Source organism: Protopterus annectens, chromosome 10.part0 (assembly GCF_019279795.1).
Source record: "Protopterus annectens isolate FY-2018-M chromosome 10.part0, PAN1.0, whole genome shotgun sequence".
NCBI classification, from domain to species: domain Eukaryota; kingdom Metazoa; phylum Chordata; order Ceratodontiformes; family Protopteridae; genus Protopterus; species Protopterus annectens.
Genome location: NC_056744.1, coordinates 1653349309 through 1653369033, shown reverse-complemented (window position 1 = coordinate 1653369033; position 19725 = coordinate 1653349309). Strand labels below are relative to the sequence as shown.

Sequence of the window (19725 nt, the reverse complement as noted above, 5' to 3'; positions counted from 1 at the left end):
TTACAATTACCTGCTATGAAGGGATATTTTAGAGCTATGCAGTTAAGGCTGTTATATATAACATAAGCAGAAGGTTATAATTCAAAATGGAGAGATGATGATGAAGTAGGGGGACTATTTCAAAAAACAGAAAGACGGGGGGGGGGGGACTTTGCATGCAGATTCTCAAGGATAATAATAACCCTACAGAATATTATATTCATTAAGTAACAGAAAGTATCCTAAGAACTAAGCCAGCACAACAATGGTGAAAAGAGATTTTGCCTATAGGGATGAGTGCAAGTAGGAGTATAAGAAATAAGCAAGAGGGGGCTGGAATTTACTCGAGAAAACTGGCGCAGGAACCAAGGCATTGGGAGTAAATAACTCAAAGTATTGGGAGTAAATAACTCAAGAGGGAAAGGTAACAGAGTGAGAGGCCAAGAAGATGTTTGGACCACAGGCTACAGACTGCCTTCCCTAGCAGGGATTGATATCGCAGAATAGGCAGAGAGAAATGGATAGAGAATCTTAAGTGAAATATCTGCTCTGATAAAAAAAAAATATAATAGGACATATAAAGTATTGCATTATAACTATAAGAATCGATCAGAGGAGGTTAGAAAATATTGGGAAAAGAGACTGGAAGAGCAATTTACAAGAGAACAATGACAGGGCATATGTGTGGCTCCCAAGTATGCAACAAAGTCAAGAAGGTTTAGGATCTTTGCTTGGAAGTGTTTGCATAGTTATTTTTTACTCCAAGCAGACTTCAAAGAATTTTTCATCAGGTAAATAGCAAAAATATTGGTGGTGTGAGGGGGAAGAAAGAGGTAACTGGGAACATAAGTTCTGGGAGTGTAATAAGCTGGCAGATTTAAAAAAATTCCCTATACAGTACTCTGTCAGAAATATTGTGTGAGCAAATGGCTGTAACTAAGGAAATTATTTTTTGAACTAGCACACAGGATCTAAACTGTCTAGACATTGTAATGCCTTATGAAATTTAATTCTGTTGGCTGTCAAAAAAGCAATTACTAGAAAATGGTAATAAAAGTCTAAGCCAATTGTACTTTTAAGTATTGAATATTACAAAAGAGATAAAATGGAAGAGGGATTTTTAGAAATGGGAATGAATCAATTACATAGAAATATTTGAAAAATGTTAGAGCAATACATGCAGAATAATGTTCAGGAGGCAGAGAAGTGAGGTTTAAGAGAAGGCAGGAATTCTACAATGTATGTACTGTTGGACTGTCAAAGAAAGAAAACATATGTGACATAGAATGTTTGTAAATGGAAATAAAATGTTAATATGGTTCATTTCCTTTTGTGTGTGCTTGCCTACGTCTTAAGTGATAATTTAATAAAGGTGTTTAAAAAAACATTGTGGTAAATAAAAACTTCATGAAAGACTCAGCCAAACTAGAGTTTTCACTGCATAATACCTTAAACCTCCTATATTAAAGGCCATTGGGATACAAAGAAATGAACCTCGAGGACGTATCAGCGTTTCAACTATATGGCTTTTAAGGGTTCATATTAGAAGAACAATAACCCTAAACCGCGAATGCTCACTTGAGCGAAAATGCCGGTGATCGAAGTTGCTATTACACCCCCCGCTAACTATATATTCTAACTCCGAGGTCGCACTACAGTGAGGAAAGGGCAAGTATCCCTCTCCTCACTGTAACACGACCCCATAATCCCACTTTCGATTCCCGGCATTTTTGTTCATGTAAGCATTCGCGGTTTAGGGTTTTCGTTCTTCTAATATGAACCCGGCTTTTAAAGCATCAAAATATGACTGTTTCAAAACTGCTGAAGAACATTGAACTATCATTTATTCAACTAAATCTCTCCATCTCATTTTCAGCTGCAAATGTACATATAGAAAAGTCAAAGGCAGCATTATGCTTCTTGAAATCAAACCATATGAAAGTGACTTTATCAACGTTGGAAGAACAAGATCAGGATAGTTAAAATCTGTATACTGCTGAAACCCAAATCAAAATATATTGCATTATATACTATGACAATAGCAAGTTTTCTAAGGTTTAGCCCCCAACTAAATACAACATTCTCCAAAGCACTATAAATTAAGTATTGCTATACTAAATTGGGGTGGGGTAGAGTGGGTGGGTGACACAGTACTCAAGTGAGGCCCTCAAGGATGTACTCCTTCACTGGTGTTTTTCTTTACATAAAATGCATAATACTTCCTTTCACTACATTTTGATTACATCAAATTGCAGTTGTATTACATTTTAGTAGGTGTGCTTTGTCTGACTAGTGTTTAGCATTATCTAATAAATTCTTGACAGACACACTTCTGGAGTAGCAACAAAAAGTATCATAACAGAATGTGTTACTTTCTGTAAGTTGGAAGAATTCATATAAATCAATGGTGGCTTCATTTACACATGCAATGTTTTTCATGCATCCGGAAAGAATGAGTTGAATGACTGTCTCACTATTATGCATATTTCTTTGCAAATTTTACTTTGGTGATATGGTACTATCTCAAAAATGTTTCCTTTTCACCATTCACCCACCCCCTATCTTCCAACAAACAAGTTGTGCAAAATCAGAAATGAAAGGATTGCTTACCGTAAGCAGATCAATAGGTTTGTGTTTTCTGTTCGCAAACTGTTTGCCAGACAATGTCTTGCAAGTGGGAATTATATTATTTTGAAGGCATACAGATTTTTCTTTCTTTTCTTTTAGGATCTCTGCTTCTTTATTCTTGAAGTCACAGTTATAATCAGATACTGCCACATGGGAGGGAATATTATCAGTTTTGGTGCATGGAAGATTTTTTCTCATCTCTTTAAGACTGTTTGCTGCTTCACTCTTACGCTGCTGGATGAGTTTTTGCTCCTTGTCTTGGAGAAGATGGTGCAGTTTTGCAAATTCTTGTGAAATGTGTTGTTCCAAACAAAACACATCCTCCTAGATACAAAGAAAAGGTAAGATGAATTCCTGTATGTTACAATATCAGCTGTACCCATGCATTGTTCTTACAAAATAAAATGAGTACATGCTATCTTAATGAAAAAGAGGTAGGGCATCTCTCTATGTGATACTGGTGACCAGAAGGTAGGATCAAGACCGAGTCAAATGGTATGGCTGGCTGAGACAGAAGGACAAGCAGCAGCCAACTGTCCAAGGAGGAGTAAGAAAATATTGTAGGATTTATGAAGACAGTGGCGTCATGGCATATACGTGAACTCATATTTAATCATTAAAAACAACTCTTAGCATACAGAAATTATCTGTATGCATAAATATATATGCAACCATACATGTACATATAAATGTGTGTGACTATTTATATCTGTTTCTGTGTGCGTGTGTATGTATATCACTATATCCATCACAGATTCAGCAAATGCTGCTAGTGCAAAGACTATGTGCTAAAACCATTTTGCACAACAATGGAGAGCTCGGTTTTTTAGACAGTGTTCTGTTGTATATACTTACTCCAAGGTCACACAAGTTCCCATACAAAAGTGTAGTGGGTCTTGCCCTATTACAACCACAAAAATAAAAAAAATAAAAAAATTGATACAAAGTTCACTGAAAGTGGTTTCAGAGAGTTGAATTTGGAGTTTTGCCATTCAGTGAAAGTACTGTTGCTCTACTGACTTCAACACACATATATAAATACAGACATAGAAATATATATATTTATGCATATTGTAGGATTTATGAAGAAACTAGAGGAGTGACATACGCAAACTCATATTTATTTCATCATTAAATCTAAATAATGGCACATTTTTTTCACAAAAATAGCACCACCAAAAAGTTCAGCCTGTGAAGTTAATTAGGCCAAAAAAAAAAAACTCTCACAGGGAAGATCTCTTTCCTAGGCACTACTCCAAGCTCAAGTATTACACAATATGCTCCCACTCTCAAATGAAAAGACTGTAGGCCTTTCTTCTAAGCCTCACTTTCTGCTCCAAAGTTAAACACAGTCCACAAGTGAAGCTCTACAGACTAAACCCAACTGGGACCTCTCTCTGTCCATGCTTTCAGACCTTCCTTTCAGCACACATGCTCCCTCCTAACTCACTGAGTTCAGTCCTTGTAATTGGCTATTGCACACTGGCCAGACATTTAAAGAAGCTTATATTATTTCCTTACTATCTCTAAATAATTCTCTTTCCCTGGGATGCTGTGGATACCCTCTGTACATTATTTTGCATCCAACATTTGTTTGTGAACACTTGTTAGAATGCAATATGTCTGGATAACATTTACTAACCTCATCACCTATTCTTCCTAACAGATTTTGATTATTGGCTTCTGCTTTTTTCAACTGGTCTACTGTTATCAATAAGTTCGTAGGCAAATACCAGGCCGTCTGCACACCCAAGCCTAGCCAATAATGCAAACACAGAATGTTGCTCCAGCCTCAGAAAACGTAATGCAAAACAAACCAGGGGTAAATCTGAGGCTGCTTATCAAACTGAAGTTAGCAAGGGTGCTACTTTGGTTGACATTTACTGAAAGCTTGTTTAAGAGGTTGGGATACATTGTAATATGAATCCATCATACCAATGTATCTTATCTATCTGTAGATGAAGATTTACAGTGGATATAAAAAGTGTACACACCCCTGTTAAAATGCCAGGTTTTTGTGATATAAAAAAATGAGACCACAATAAATAATTTCAAAACTTTTCCCACCTTTAATGTTACCTATAACCTGTACAATTCAATTGAAAAACAAACAAATCTGTTAGGGAAAAAATATAAAAAATAAAAGAAAGTACGATACGCTGGTTGCATAAGTGTGCACACCCTTAAACTAATACTTTGTTAAAGCACCTTTGGGTTAGGAGATCATTTTCTAAGACGTACTGAAGGAGTTGCTTATGAATACACTTTTCCAGAATCTTAGAAAGGGGAGACAAGATGGAAATTGGCCTAAAGCTAGAGATTTCAGAAAAGTTACCTCCTTTGTGGAGGGAAATAATAAAGAATTGTTTCCACAGGCAGGGACATGAGAGTTCTTGAACAGATCTGTTGATGAGATTTGAGACTGGGTATGTAATACAGTCTACATCAAGCTTAAGGTACCCAGCAGGGAAACTACCAGCAGAAGAACAGGGTTTTGGTTTCTTCGGTAGCTGAATAATACATGATGTAGTAACAGGCTGGAGGTAAAGGCAAGGATGTCAGGACTAGTACAGTTTTGAGGCTGATTAAATGGTTGGGGAGAGGTGGAGTAAGAGAGGCTATGATGCCTAATAAAAAAGTGTTAAATTTGGTAGCAGTTTCTGAAGGGGATAGGGGTTCAGTGAGGAAGGAGAGCCATGCTGAAGAATTTTTTTAACTGAGCTCCAGAATTTCTTTGGATTTTTTTTTTTTTTTTTTTTTGTGGTTATCTTGTGGGTCAGTAAAATATTTGTATTTGTCTATGTGAATTTGGTTCTTGGTGAAGTTATGCAACTCTTTGTATAGATGTAAGGTTTAAGGGGTTTTATCTTTGTGTCATTGTATACATGCTTTGTCACATTTTTGCATGAGAATTCTCCTTGACTCAATCATTCAGGGGGTTGAGTACTTTTTACTCTTTTATTTCTGGTAGGGGCAAGAGTACTTAAAGTATTCATGAATATACTGTTGAATTTGTTGACAACTTCATCTAGCAGTAGGGCTTTCAGCAGAGACCAGTTGAAGGATTTTTAGTAAATTATTAAGTGCATCAGGATGAAAGGTAGAAAGAATTTGGGTACTTCTATACTGATGTTTTTAGCTGGTGGGTGATTTCTCTATTGGCAAATACAAGGGCGGTGGTCAATAAGGTAATCAGGTAGTACCACAGAGTTAGCATACTTGCTGGGGTCGGAGACAAATATCCAGTTGAGGATAGAATTTTTATAATTCAATTTGTTGAGCTGAGTAGGAGAACAGATTAGTTGTTCAAACCCATAAAAGTGAAGACTAATAGTTGGGGGTGTTATATGCCACAGATAACCATTCAGTGTGCTAACGTATCCAAAGATAATGGTTTCAGTAGTAATATTTGTAGTTATCTAGCAAAGAATTTTTTCCAATAAACTAATATTATTACCTGGTAGTATGTACAGGTGGTATTTATTATTACCAGGTGGTATGTATAGGGGCGGTCGCAGTCTTGCAACGGTTAGTTTTGTCGCCTCACAGCAAGAGGTTCTCCGGTTCAATTCTTGGCTGGGGTGTCTTCTTTGTGAAGTCTGCATGTCCTCCCTGTGGTCACATGGGTTTCCTCTAGGTGCTCTAGTTTCCTCCCACATTCCAAAGAAATGCAGTAGACGGACTAGACACTGTAATTGGCCAAAGGTGCAAGTGTGTGTGAGTGAGTGATATGGATGAACCACCACGGCAGGGCTAGCCACCTGGGATGTAAACCTTGGCTCAAGATGATTCTCACTGTTGAAGTGACACCCCGACCCTATGTGCATAATGGGAAAAAGGGGTTGAGGATGGATGGATGTATAGGACCTCTATACATAGCTTCTTATGTTTATTAATACTGAGAATAGAGATAAAAAGTTCTGCAATTTGGAAGGTCAGTATGTTAGTTTTAGGGGTGAGAAAGTTAGACAGTTACTATATACAGTTGCAATGTCTCTCCCATCAAATTATACCATAGCCAGGAGACAGAATTACAGAATCTTTTATATGGAGTTTTAGCCATGTTTTGGTAATGATGGTGATGTCTGGTAAATACTGAAGAAACCTTTCTTAAAGGTCTGTAACTTTGTTTAGAATACCGTGAATATTAATGAAGGTAAGACGACGTGTTTTGGGTGTAAAAGAGTTAGATGTAAAGGAGCGTGGAATGGAAGAGGCTGATCGAATGAGATTTGGATAAATGTCACCACAAAGAGTGATTTTAGAGAAGAGTAGATTGTGAATAATCATTTTTTAAATAAAATATATGAATTTATTCCAAGTTATATCAAAATTAACTAAATGATTAGAAGTTTTATTTTTGAAAAGGTAAATAGGCCGTACATTATATAAATCTGAGGAAATTAGAATGGAGGAGGATTTAGCCTGAGTATTGGTATGGTGTCTCGTAGTGTGTGAGTGTGAATAAAGTGAGAAAGGACCATGGAAGGTAGTAAAGTGACAGAAAATGAATAGTAGAGATGTGAAGATGCAGATGCACGAGGATAACTACACAGATACAGAGGACTATGGAGTAGTTAAGAGGAGATTGTAGTTTTGTAGTTGAATGAAACGGAAAAGATCTTAAAGGAGAATGGAGGAAGGTAAGGGGGAAAAGATAGCAGTGGAACTAGTCTGTTTGAAATTCCAGGCAAGGTGATTCCTTATTAAGGGGATGGAGAATTGTAAGATTTTAATATTAAAGGAATGTAGAATATACCATGGTGTAGTTGGATGAAACTGGGAATTAGAAGACTTATTACAAAGAGACTAATTAAGTTGGTGATTTGCATAATAAAAGGTTTGTGGGTATTAAATGCTTATTTTTAATGGGCATGTTTTGATTTGTTTTTGATAAAACACAGACATGTGCGCACACACACACACACACACACACACATATCTTCACTAGTGTAAGTAAGAAAGTAAAGTACTAATTGAATTACCTGCTGCTACACACTGAGGAAATTCTTAAGAACAGATATTATTGTTGTAAGTGATTACATTAGGATATGAAGTCTTAATTTTAAGCTTCACAGAACAATGGTAATTATTAAAAAAATATATTAACTGCTTTTATAAGCTGTTTTTAAGTCATTTGATATGAGTACTCCTTGATCTTCAGAGTTTCCACAGACTGGTAAGTTTTTCACTTTTCTTCTTAATAATTGTCTATTTGGATTTATTAGTAGATCTGTTCAAGTAGCTGTTGATCAGGCTATATCCTCAGTTATTACATTATAAATTATATTGTTCTGTATAAAAGTCTGTTGCTCCCTTCTGAGCATTCTGAAGGTATATTTTATCCCTGCTGGAAAGATGATTTGGGCTTTAACGTTTTGTTTTAGAAGTTTGACTAAAGGCCAGCATTTGTTTTCCTTTTTTTTTTTTGATATGGAATAGTCATTATCAACTCTATTGATATGCTGGCCGAGTTTTAAAAGTGTTTTTGCCCAAGCTGATTTTAATACTAGTTCTTCGTCAAGAAATGAAAGAATTTACTTTACTATAGATCTTGGAGGATCTTGCTGGTTTACCAAATGAACAATGTGCCCTTTCCATTCAACCCTTCCTGTAAATGAAGGAATTTATGAATCCAGGAAGACAAAACGAGATCATATCATCGCCTTCTGTTTTTTCAGGTAGTCCAAAGATTCTGATGCTACACCTTCTTCTCCCGTTTTCTAAATCATGTACCTTATGGTGTAGCCATGTGCTGTGCTTTAGTAAAATATCTGTAGTTCTTCCCCCTAACTACCATTCACATCAGATAAAGCAGTTTCAATACCAAAGATTTTTTTTGTTGTTGTGCTTGATTCATGTCTTTTAAAATATCAGTTTGTCTAATACTGTTCACTTTTAAATCATCTAGATTTTCCTGAAATCAGTCTATCATTAGTAAAAGTTATCGTATGTAAGACATAACCAGCTACAAGTCCTTTTTTTCAGAGAACTATATGAATGTAAATATTTAGAAGCACTTATTCATTTTTCCTCTTTCAGCAGATAAGTTTCCAGGAGAGTTTTGACTAAAAATATTGGAAATTCTTCACATAATTTTGTAGTTTACAAGTCCAAGTAATAATGAAGAGAAAATAACTAAATTTCTTAAATGAAAAAAAAAATTCCTGTATTTTTGATGAAAAACTGCAGAACTTTGAAAGGATACTGTTCTCAGATGGCCATCTTGGCTCCACCCCCATGTGTTAATTTTCATCGTGACGTGCTCTAACTGTAAGGACTAATTCCAAATGTGCCTTTCTAAGAAGAAAGAAAGTACTTCTGATGTACTTAACATTGAAATATAGCAGTTTACACATTCATTTAGGTAGTGAGGCATTTTGGGTTCAGTCTTTCCAGATGTTATGGTAGGAATTTTTCAGCTCTGAGAAAAATGCTCAGTGAGCTGTCCTTACTAACAAAATAAAAATGGAAAAACATACCTTTTCCTTTAAATAACTAATTTAACATTGTATATGGCAAGGAGGTTATATCCAACTCCAAAGGTTTGTTACTTAACATTTGTTTTAGAACATGATTCATATACCTTAGAGCTTTTGTGGTTAGGAATACTCCCTAAAATATAATCACAGAAATACCTACAAAATCATCAGCTTAAAGAATTTGTAGAGCCATTATCAGAAACATTTTTTTTTTCTATTTTTGTCCTGTCTTTGATGTGGCTGAACCACCATGAAACCCAACACACCAACTACTTCTCTGTATTTTCTGTTTTGTCTTCTCCACTCTTAATGGCATGTAGCACATGAGCATTTCCACACAGAATTAGGGAGAATCAATTTAATATTTATTTGTCTAAATACTAAAAAGAGCAAAATAGGACAAAAACCAAGGGGATATACATATGATCAGGAAATAACTATCAGTGATCTATGCTTTATTAAATAAAAATGGGGAAAGGTCTTGGAGCAGCAGCACTAAAGAACCCAGAGCTTGGAAACTCTCAGACTGAGAAGTAGTGCGGCCATGCTCAGCTAAGCTCTAGATTCCAACTGTATCTTTCAACAAGCCCCACATGTAACCAACAAATGTTTTTCAACAAATCCTCATCAGAATAGCACATGCCATATGTGAAATGCAAACAATGCCGTTTGACAATCAAAACGAAGATCAGTATTGAATAGTAACTAATGCATCACGTTGTAGGTTAAGGTTGTGAGCTGTGGTTGCTATGGTACAGGGTTTGATTTCCACAGCCCTCGTATGCCTCCTGTTTAATCTTTACCAAGTCATTTACCCAACCATTGCTTCCATGTTTAGCCCTGAAAAAGGACTTGTGTCCCATGGGCTTGCCAGTTAACAAATAGGATGATTATTATTATTATTATTATTATTATAAAACAGAAAAGATACTGGAAGTGCCAACTGTAAAAAAACAGACTACAAATAAAGTGCTTTTCCAAATAGCTCTCCCCACCAACATGTGGGGACCTACTCCACCTCATACACACCCCTCAATGTGTAAATACACTACCACTTCTCAATATCAGGGTAAGGGGACACCCTCCTTCCCAAAGGTTCTGCAATTTCAAAACAATAAAACTACACTAAATACCTAAATGGGTTTTGAATAAATATACTTTCTAAATCCCATTTTAAACACAGTCAGCTAGATGTTAACCATGTACTCCAAAAGTTTCATAGTCATTGTGCAAAATCATCTTTAAAGCAAAACAATCTTGCTCGTTTAACTACTAAAGTTTACGATGAAGAGTCACAATAAGACTGTGTTGCAAAACTTCAGCAGCAATGAAATCTACCAGAGCTTTGGACTAACATTTTACTCAACAGACTGCAGCGTTCAAATTTGGTAAGTTTTAGCATTTAGTTGTCAGACTTGCAGTTTACACATTTCTTCACCTCATTTCAATTGAAAATGTACAAGCAGAAAATATAAAGTCAGCACTGAGCTGGCCTGAATGTAATCATTGTGAAAGTGGTTTTATCAGTGTTGGGAGAACAAAATCAAATCTGTTTACTGTTGGAGAATTACAGATGGACTGTATAGCACCGTACAATGGAACAACAATGCTAAACACTTTCTGCAGTACTTCTCTGATGCAACACCTAAATACATTTTCCAAGGTACCGCAACCTCAGTGTTATTATACTAACTCATAGGGTATGGGGGGACACAATCCCCCACGTGAGGGCCTTGGGGTGCCTCCTGACTGTCACTTTTTAAAAGTATTATATCTTTCCATATTTTGATTATGCCAAATTCCAGTTGTAACACATTTCAGTGAAGTTAGCTTTGTCTAATTGATGTTTAGCCTTATCTAATAAACCCTTGAGAGATACACTTCTGCAACAACATCACAAAACTGTATGACATCATGTAAGCAAATACAAGTTCATTTATACATGCAATATTTCTGACAACTCCAAACAGAATGAATTGATAAAATGTGAATTATGCAATAAACTGATAAAATGTGAATTACGTATATTAGTTTACAAAAGTTACTGTGGAGATATGGTACTACCTTTAAACTTTACTTTCTTCATCTCCACTATCTCCTCATAATTCCATTTAAAAAAAGGCTGGAAAATTCAAAAACAGTAAGCATTCTTACCACAAGCAAGCCAACAGGCTGTTGTTGTATGAGCTCCACGTTGTTATCAGACAGTGTCTCTTGAGTGGTTGTAAAATCAGTTTCACTGTATTCAGACTTTTCTTTCTTATTCGGAATCTCTGCTTCTTTATTTCTGAATTCCAAGTTAGTATCAGACACTGCAACATGGGAGGCAATAATATCAGGTTTACTGCCTTCAAGATTTTCTTCCTTCGCCCTAAGAATGCTGGTTGCTTCGTTCTTAAGCTGCTGGGTGAGTTTTTGTTCCTTCCCTTGGAGAAACTGATCCAGTTTTGCCAGTTCTTGTCTAATGTATTGTTCCAAAAATAAAGCATCTTCCTGGAAACCAAAGAATACAGAAAGTGATAGGATGAATTCCTGCACGTTACAATATCAGCTGTATACAAGCATTTTCCTTCATTTGTCAGTGACATTGGTGATCTGGGGGTGGGACAATTACTGAGTCCACTCATCAGTATAGCTGGCTGAGAGAGGACAACCACCATCCTGGAATGCTCTCTGAGAAAGTAGGAGTGGGAAACGTATCTAGTAGAAATACATCCTTAGCATATAAAAGTTTATATAGCTGACCCTCTTCCAAAACAGGTTTTGATTTTGAGCTTAGACTGTGCCCAATAACCAATTTGCACCACAAGATAATTATGATAAGGAGTGGGAAGTCCCTATCTCCAAATGGCAAAAGTGTGCTCACTAGGAAATCGAGTCTATATGTTGCAAAAGCTGAGAGGATAGATGAAACTATAGTGTATGGGCCATTACCCAGGTGAAAATTAACTAGGAAGACCATACCAGTAAAATCATGTTGTCTTCTAAAATACAACACACACACACACACACACACACACACACACACACACACACACACACACACATGTATGTTTGATAGGCTGTTCTTCATTCACTGAACAAGACATCATTGGAGGCGGTTCCTTTTTAAATTCTGTCATTCCCCTCTGCATGCCCAAAACAATTCAATGGGTGGGCATTTAATATGGGCATGTAAGAGACTGTCAACCACTTTGGCAAGTGATGTTGCCAACAATTACTCTGGCTCATGGAAGGCAGATGCTTCCATCTCATCTCCAGTCCCTGTTTGGGATTTAGAGTGAAGCACACATCCTGGAGCACCTACCAACAAACCTTGCCCCAAATTAACTGAACAGGTTCAGCCACATTACTACCCCAGCTGACACCTCCAGCACTCAGTCCACTAACTGAATATGCTTCAGACAACAGCAGTTTTGAGTTGTAACATTCTGTGTCACACAACCAGCCTAGGAATGAGAGGGTGAAAACAGGACTGATAAACAGAGACTATGCTTTACACAAAACCACAAAAAACAGCCAGTGAAATCCAGGAGTAAAACTGCTTGTGTGGCTAACCTGCTATGCTCAGGCTCACTCTGCTGCCCTACTCTACCATCAATTCCCACCCACCCCCATTCATTCTAGACTTATACATCCAAAGCCACACCCATCTAGGCAAATGGCCAATTATATCAAACATTTTAATAGTATATACTTAAACTCTCTATCCAACCACCAAATAACTTTTAACTACAACTGTACATACCCTTGCTCTCTTTCAACCATGACCTTTGTACATGTACCAATCACAGCTCTTTCTTCCATAGTCCAACTGATATCCCTTCCCAGCCACATCCATGCTAACCATATTCTCCCACCACGAAACAAGACCTTTTCAACTACTCATTCTTTTAACACAAACATGGCTGTAATGCAACCTTCCATAACTCTACCCCACCTCCTTCATTCAATACTTCATTACTTCAAACTTAAGATCCATATTCTACACACTTTATAACAAAAATATACTTCCAAAAAATCTCTGTACCCATAACCCCCTCAACATAGACGCATATCCTATCAAATTAACATTGAATGGTGAAATACACTGCAATCTAGGACCATCTGCTGCCAACTCCACCACCAACCCAAAACATCCACACTGCAAATTTTCAACTTGAACATCCAAAGCAGTTGCAATAAAATAACTGATCTGCATGCATCAATAGCTCACCTCTCTCCTGGCATACTAATAATTACAGAAACTTGGCTAAAACCCCATATTAAAGATGAATAAATACCACCACCTAGTTACAATATACTAAGAGTACATAGGCAACTATTTAAAAATACTCTGCAACTTTCACTTTTCCCACTCCCCATGCCAACTTGTAATAATATCAACATCATGTATATTATTTGCAACTGGGAGTGTGTCAGTGAGGTTTGTGATGTAAAAATGCTTGAAACTAGGACTGCGTCAATGTGGCTTGTTTTCATTTATATAAATGTTATTGCTTATGTCATAAGTAATGGTTTAATAAAGATGTTTCTTGTTTAAAATAAATGGCCAGGAATTCAATAATTTATGTAATGTTGCTTAGGTTATATGATACATAGCAATATATGTGAAGCGTAATGTTTGTTCATTTTAACTTGTTAATACAGTTTGATTACTTGTAAATGTGCCTATCTCACAAGTGATAATTCAATAAAGGTGTTAAAAAAATCATCATTAGTGCTGTAGCTAAATCCTCACAAAACCCTAGCCACAACAGAACTCTACATCCCTCCTGCAAATATCAGTGCCGCTGAAGAATTTCTATCATGGGTCACCTCTAATATCTCTCAAGAAAAGATACATTTCAGAGATTTCAGTACTGACTGGCAGTCTGTTAATTGTGATTGTCCTCAAAATGCCATCAATCTCTATGGCCTCACCCAACTAATTACCTCTCCTACTTACTACATAAACAATAATATTTGATTGGATACTCACCTCCACCTATAACAACATATTTTGGTATGGCTCTCTTTTTCTCTCTCTCTCTCTCTAATGCTGTAAGTGACCACCTTAATACCTTTGTCATCAGAGCTCATAACTACACTACCAAATCACACCATCTTAATGAAGTACATAATTTCTTCCACTTCCAAAAAGAAACACTTCTCCAGAACCTACAACTTTGTATCTGGCAACATCAAAAGGATCTCTTCTTAGATAATGATGTTACATAATTTTCCAGAACCTTCCTTAATTCTAAACAATTTATCCCTCCTCAGAACAAAACATGTAAAAGCCACACCAGACCCTAGGCTTACCAGAACCACAAAATACCTAATGCAAATCAGAGACATGGCCTGGAATTCCTGAATCAAAAATAAAACAAAACAACCTACAAATATTTCAGCAACTCAGAGGTCACATGAAAGGCTAAATTAAAATATATAAAAAAAGACTAATGCTCGAATCTACAGTCCAAAACCTTCAAAACCCAAAGACATTCTGGTCAACTATTAACAAAATCGTCAAATCATGACATGCCACCTAACCTGAACCTACTGTGCCCAACAACACAGAAAACACCGCCACTCTGACACACACTTCATAAAGTCAGTCACATCTTTAATCAAACATCATACCCTTCCCACCAGGCCCTCAATCCCCCAGCCACACAAGTGACTCTGCCCATTCTCACTGCAACCATTTCTCACATCAACAATTAAAAATCTACTACTGAAATTAAAGCCGCCACCCTGCCACCCGACAATCTCCCCACCGAATATCTACAAATGGCTGCCAAAGCTATAACCTATCCCATTTTCATACTTATAAACCATCTCTATCATAAACCATATGTCCCAACACTATGGGGAAAAAGTTATATGCTATCACTACACAAAGGAGTAAATAATACTGAACTTACTAACTACCGGGCTACTGCTATCCTGTCCCCCTTAGCTAAAATTCTTGAAAAATGCATTTGATCCCATCTTTCTCAATACCTCACCAACAATAGCCTCCTCTCCTACTCCTCCTAACATGGCTTACACCCCCCACTGTAGTACTACTACATCCCTCTTACGTCTCCCAAATACTGTAAATACCCATAGGAATGAAGAAAGGCTAGTATCTGCCCCCTTTCTAGAATTTTTCAAGGCCTTCAGCACAGTGTTGCACCCCATCCTCCTACAAAAACTCTCAACTTTAGTATTTGATGAAACCTGTACCACATGCACATGCTAGCTTGCCAACAGATCACAGGCCATAAAATGGCATATAAAGGCTTTTGCCCTCTCTTACCAATCTCCACAGGTATCCCACAAGGGTCCATTTCTTGTCCCATTCTTTTCAGAATCTTCATTAATAATCTCCCAGAGACCTCCAAATCAGCTACAATAATTCAGTACACCAACAACTTCACCCTCATATGTAGCACCCCCAATCTAAACAATGCACAACAAATCACTCAAGAATGTTTCTCATCCATTGAAGCCTGGTTAACTGACTCACAGCTTTCTTAACCCCCCCCCCAAAAAGCAAACTTATTCTCTTTACCCCAAAGTACTTCTCAGCCCAGAAACCCTCATTTGATATTGTCTCAGCTTCTTCTTTTTCTTTCGGCTTTTCCCGGTTAGGGGTCGCCACAGCGGATCACCTTGTCCGCTCATGATTGGCAGTGGAGTTTTGTGGTGCCGAGTTGCCAGCCCGGCGCCCAACCTTCCACAGAAGGCACACACACACGCACACACTCACACCTAGGGCCAGATTAGAGTGTCCAATCCACCTACAGCATGTCTTTGGGATGTGGGAGGAAACCGGAGCACCCGGAGGAAACCCACGTGACCACAGGGAGGACATGCAGACTCCGCACAGAAGGCACCCCAGCTGAGGATCGAACCGGAGAACCTCTTGCTGTGAGGCAGCAATGCTAACCACTGCACCACCATGGCCGCCCCCTTTGATATTGTCTCAGCAATTAACAATAAAATTAAATTGTCCCACTTACTAAACTACTTGACATCTACATTGGCAATACCTTAAAATTTGACTACCACATCCAACATACAGTACAGAAAACTCACTAGAAATTGGGTTCCCTATATAGAATCAAACATCTCCTCACAAACCAAACTAGAAAACACTTAGCGTCTACACTACTACTACACTTCTCTACTCAACCCTATTTTCACCAACTTGCAAGTCCCTCACCTCTCAAAGCTTGAACAATGCTATGACAAAGTAGCAAAGTTTTGCTGCAAAATTCCCACAACTGCCTGGCACTCAAAGAACTAAACTGGCTTGAACTACCCCACTTACTGTCTTACTACCAACTTGCAACTACTCACAACTTCATCTATGAATCTACAAACTGTCCATCTCTGTCAACTCTAATCCAGCCGTACAATCCAAACAGACACCGTCACTTAATTCAAATGCTGTTCCTTCACGTTACTAAATCCACTAAATCCATCAATACAGCTGGTGACTGTATATGCCCATATTATATCATCAAAGCATGCAACACCATAGCTCTCTCCCTAAAAACAGAACATATCAAACATGTTAAACAGAAGCTGAACTGATAACTGCAGAATATCTGACTGTACCCCTGCACTAACACTGGATACATACCCCTAGACTAAACCCTAATTCCACGCTTCTTCCTACTACTTCCGATTCATCTCTTTCTCAACTCCTTTTCATTATACTGCTACCTATTTTCCAAAATTGACTACTATGCCCACTTCCCACCCACTTTATCTTTCTTGTGTTCACCTACAGAAGCTTCTTTCTCTCTTCTATATCTTCTTCCCTCACTGTTTCAGTTGCTTCTTCTAGTCTTTCTCCTTTTCTGATCAGTATTTGGTCTACTACACCAGCTGCTATCTAGAAAAAAAAAACTAAATCATGAAAGGATGCTGCTTTTATTTCATGCCTTTATTATAAAACTACTTCCTGAAGAATACAATTCTACTAGTCCGCTGAAATTTGTGTGTGTACATTGAGTTATGCTCATACAGCAGTAGCTTTGTTGCCTTACACCAAGAGGTTCTCCTATTTGATTCTCAGCTGGAGTGGCCAGTCTGTGTGGAGTCTGCATGTCCTCCCCACGGTCGAGTGGCCTCCGAAAGACATGCATGAATGGGTGTGCCTTCGCTGAAGGTTGGGCGTCGGGCTGGCAACTCGGCACCATAAAAATCATCTGCCAATCATTAGCGGACCTGAGTTCCGCTGTGGCGACCCCTAACTGGGAAAAGCCAAAAAGGCAAACAACAACATTGAGTTATGCTCATCTTCCTTTGCTCAAACAATAATATGCATCCATGCCTTAATGCATTATCTGTAGTAACTCCATTACTATATAGACTTATCAAAATACTATTGAATGACTTTTCTATACAACGTATAAACTTTTACATATGTCTTTAGTCACTAGACTATCTATACACTTGTAAAATGCTTTTTCCCTACGATATATATAAATCTTTAATATGTATAATTTGGAGCTTTTCTCCCTGGACCTCCATTGAAAAGGGACGTTTGTGCTTAGCTGGACTTTTTGGTCAATAAATGCATTAAATAAATAAATAAATAAAATAGGTAATAGGTTAACTTCATGCAGACTATATCATGAGGGTCCAGAGAGATACACTACAAATAGGTGATACAGAATGGCTCATATGATCCAAAAAAGGTTGAGGAATATACATCTACAAAATGATCTGTGCAGGTCTGGGACTCTGGGAAATAGATCTTTAGATATTATAGTAGTACAAAATGCTTCTTTAGCAGTCAAAAGAACTGTGGTACAGAATATTTCACAGGTTTATGGGACTGAATTACAAGAACATTATGTCAGCCTTTATGGCTGGGATATGCTGGAGTGCAATGGACTATAACTCTTATAGGTCCACTGTCCTTACTGTACATCTGTGTTATGAAAGGCTTGACTGAAAGTATGGGGTGCAAAATATGTCTGTTGTTCAGAATGCTCATTGTGGTATGGGAGGAGGGTCAAAGAATAGATCTGTAATGCAGAAAAGATGGGTAGGGTCAAAGAAAAAACCTGTAATGCAGAACAAATGTTCTGGATTCTTAAAGTTGTGAAACATTTCTGTGACATGCAATCATACACGTGGTTCTGTAGGCCTTGGATATGACTTTGTGAATTAGAATGGTTCATGCAAAACTGTGGATTTATGACATACAACTCTGAGATAAAGAACAAACCTATTGGCTTTGGAAACCTGATCTGGAATGCACAAAGGCTCATGAGGTCAGAAAGGTTTTGGGAATATAACAATGATGTAAAATCTGCATTACAGTTTTTTAGTATAGCTGTGATGCAAAATGGCTAGTGCGGGCCTAGGGAGACTGGGGAACAAATCTATAATGTAAGTCTATACGGCTGGTAAGCAGATCTACAATGTATTGTACCTTATGTAGATCTGTGGTCCAATGAGTACATCAATAATGTAGAACAGCCTGAGTGTCTCCTAGGGTGAAATATAGCAGTAATGTTGAATGAATTATGTGGGCCTCCAGACTTGATATACATACAACTTTGACATAGAATGACTTATGCAGGCTTTTGGGACTGCATTACACACATCTGTGATGTAAAATAATTTATGTGCACCTACAGGTTTGCAGTAAACGCATCTGTGATGTAGAACGATTTATGTGGGCCTGTGGGTTTGCAGTACACACATCTGTGATATAAATTTTTTTATATGGGCCTTTGGGTTTGTTGTACACTCATTTGTAATGTACAATGACTTAAGCAGGCCTTCGGGGCCAGAAAACAGATTTGTGTTAAAGAATGGTCAGTGGCTCCCTTGTGGATAAGTGTACACCCCGCTGACATAGATATAAAACCCAATGCATCCCACCAACTGGTTCAGTGACAACAATGAAACAAAGATCATTGCAGATGCAACAAATTTCTCCAAAAAATACATTTTCTTTGCATCCAAAAAGTGAGACATAACTGATAGAACTATTTTGTTAGAACAGCAATGTCCTTTTAAAACAATTTTAAATCTATACTTTAAATACCCGTTCTGCCTTCTTACACAACACTCCCATTCTTTTCATTTATAAACTGCACATGACTACACTTTTGCTTCCATACTGGTATAAGCCATATTTTATCTACACACTGTGAATACATTAAAACAAAAGTAAAAATATCCAGAAGATGGGGTGGTAAAAACCAAACTCAAAATAAAAATCCACCACACAGGTAGAACAGGAACCACCAGGAAGTAAACCAACACACTTTTAGCAAAAAACAACTTTAATGTTGCTTTCATCTCAGAGACTTCATCAGAATAAACTTCATCAAGGGTTAATTTAATGGGTCTATATTAGATCAACGAACACTTAAACAAGCGAACGCTGATTGATCGACCTTATTTAAGCAAATGGTCAAAATATCGAAGCAACAGAAACCCGAATTTTTTCCTAGGGAAAGAATTTAGTTGTCCGTTTCTGTTGCGTCAGTATTTTCAGTGCTGTGTTGGAAAGTTATGGGTCGGATTCAGGTAAGTGTGCGATTGTGTGGATGTGAGTGTTAGGGTGGGTTAGGGTTAGAGCACGGGTTAGGTATGTGTGCGATTGTGTGGACGTGAGGGTTAGGGCGGGTTT

At 37.6% G+C, this 19725-nt stretch overlaps 1 protein-coding gene across 1 annotated transcript in view; it reads right to left on the bottom strand.

Annotated features, from left to right (window-relative positions):
• LOC122814371 (zinc finger protein 431-like) overlaps positions 1-19725 on the bottom strand; it is a 96485-nt gene that overhangs the window by 32800 nt on the left and 43960 nt on the right. The window contains exons 3-4 of the mRNA XM_044086956.1: positions 11244-11582; positions 2590-2931 (exon numbers count right to left, since the gene is read on the bottom strand). Of these exons, the coding sequence (XP_043942891.1) occupies positions 2590-2931; positions 11244-11582 (681 nt within the window). The remainder of the gene's footprint in view (positions 1-2589; positions 2932-11243; positions 11583-19725) is intronic.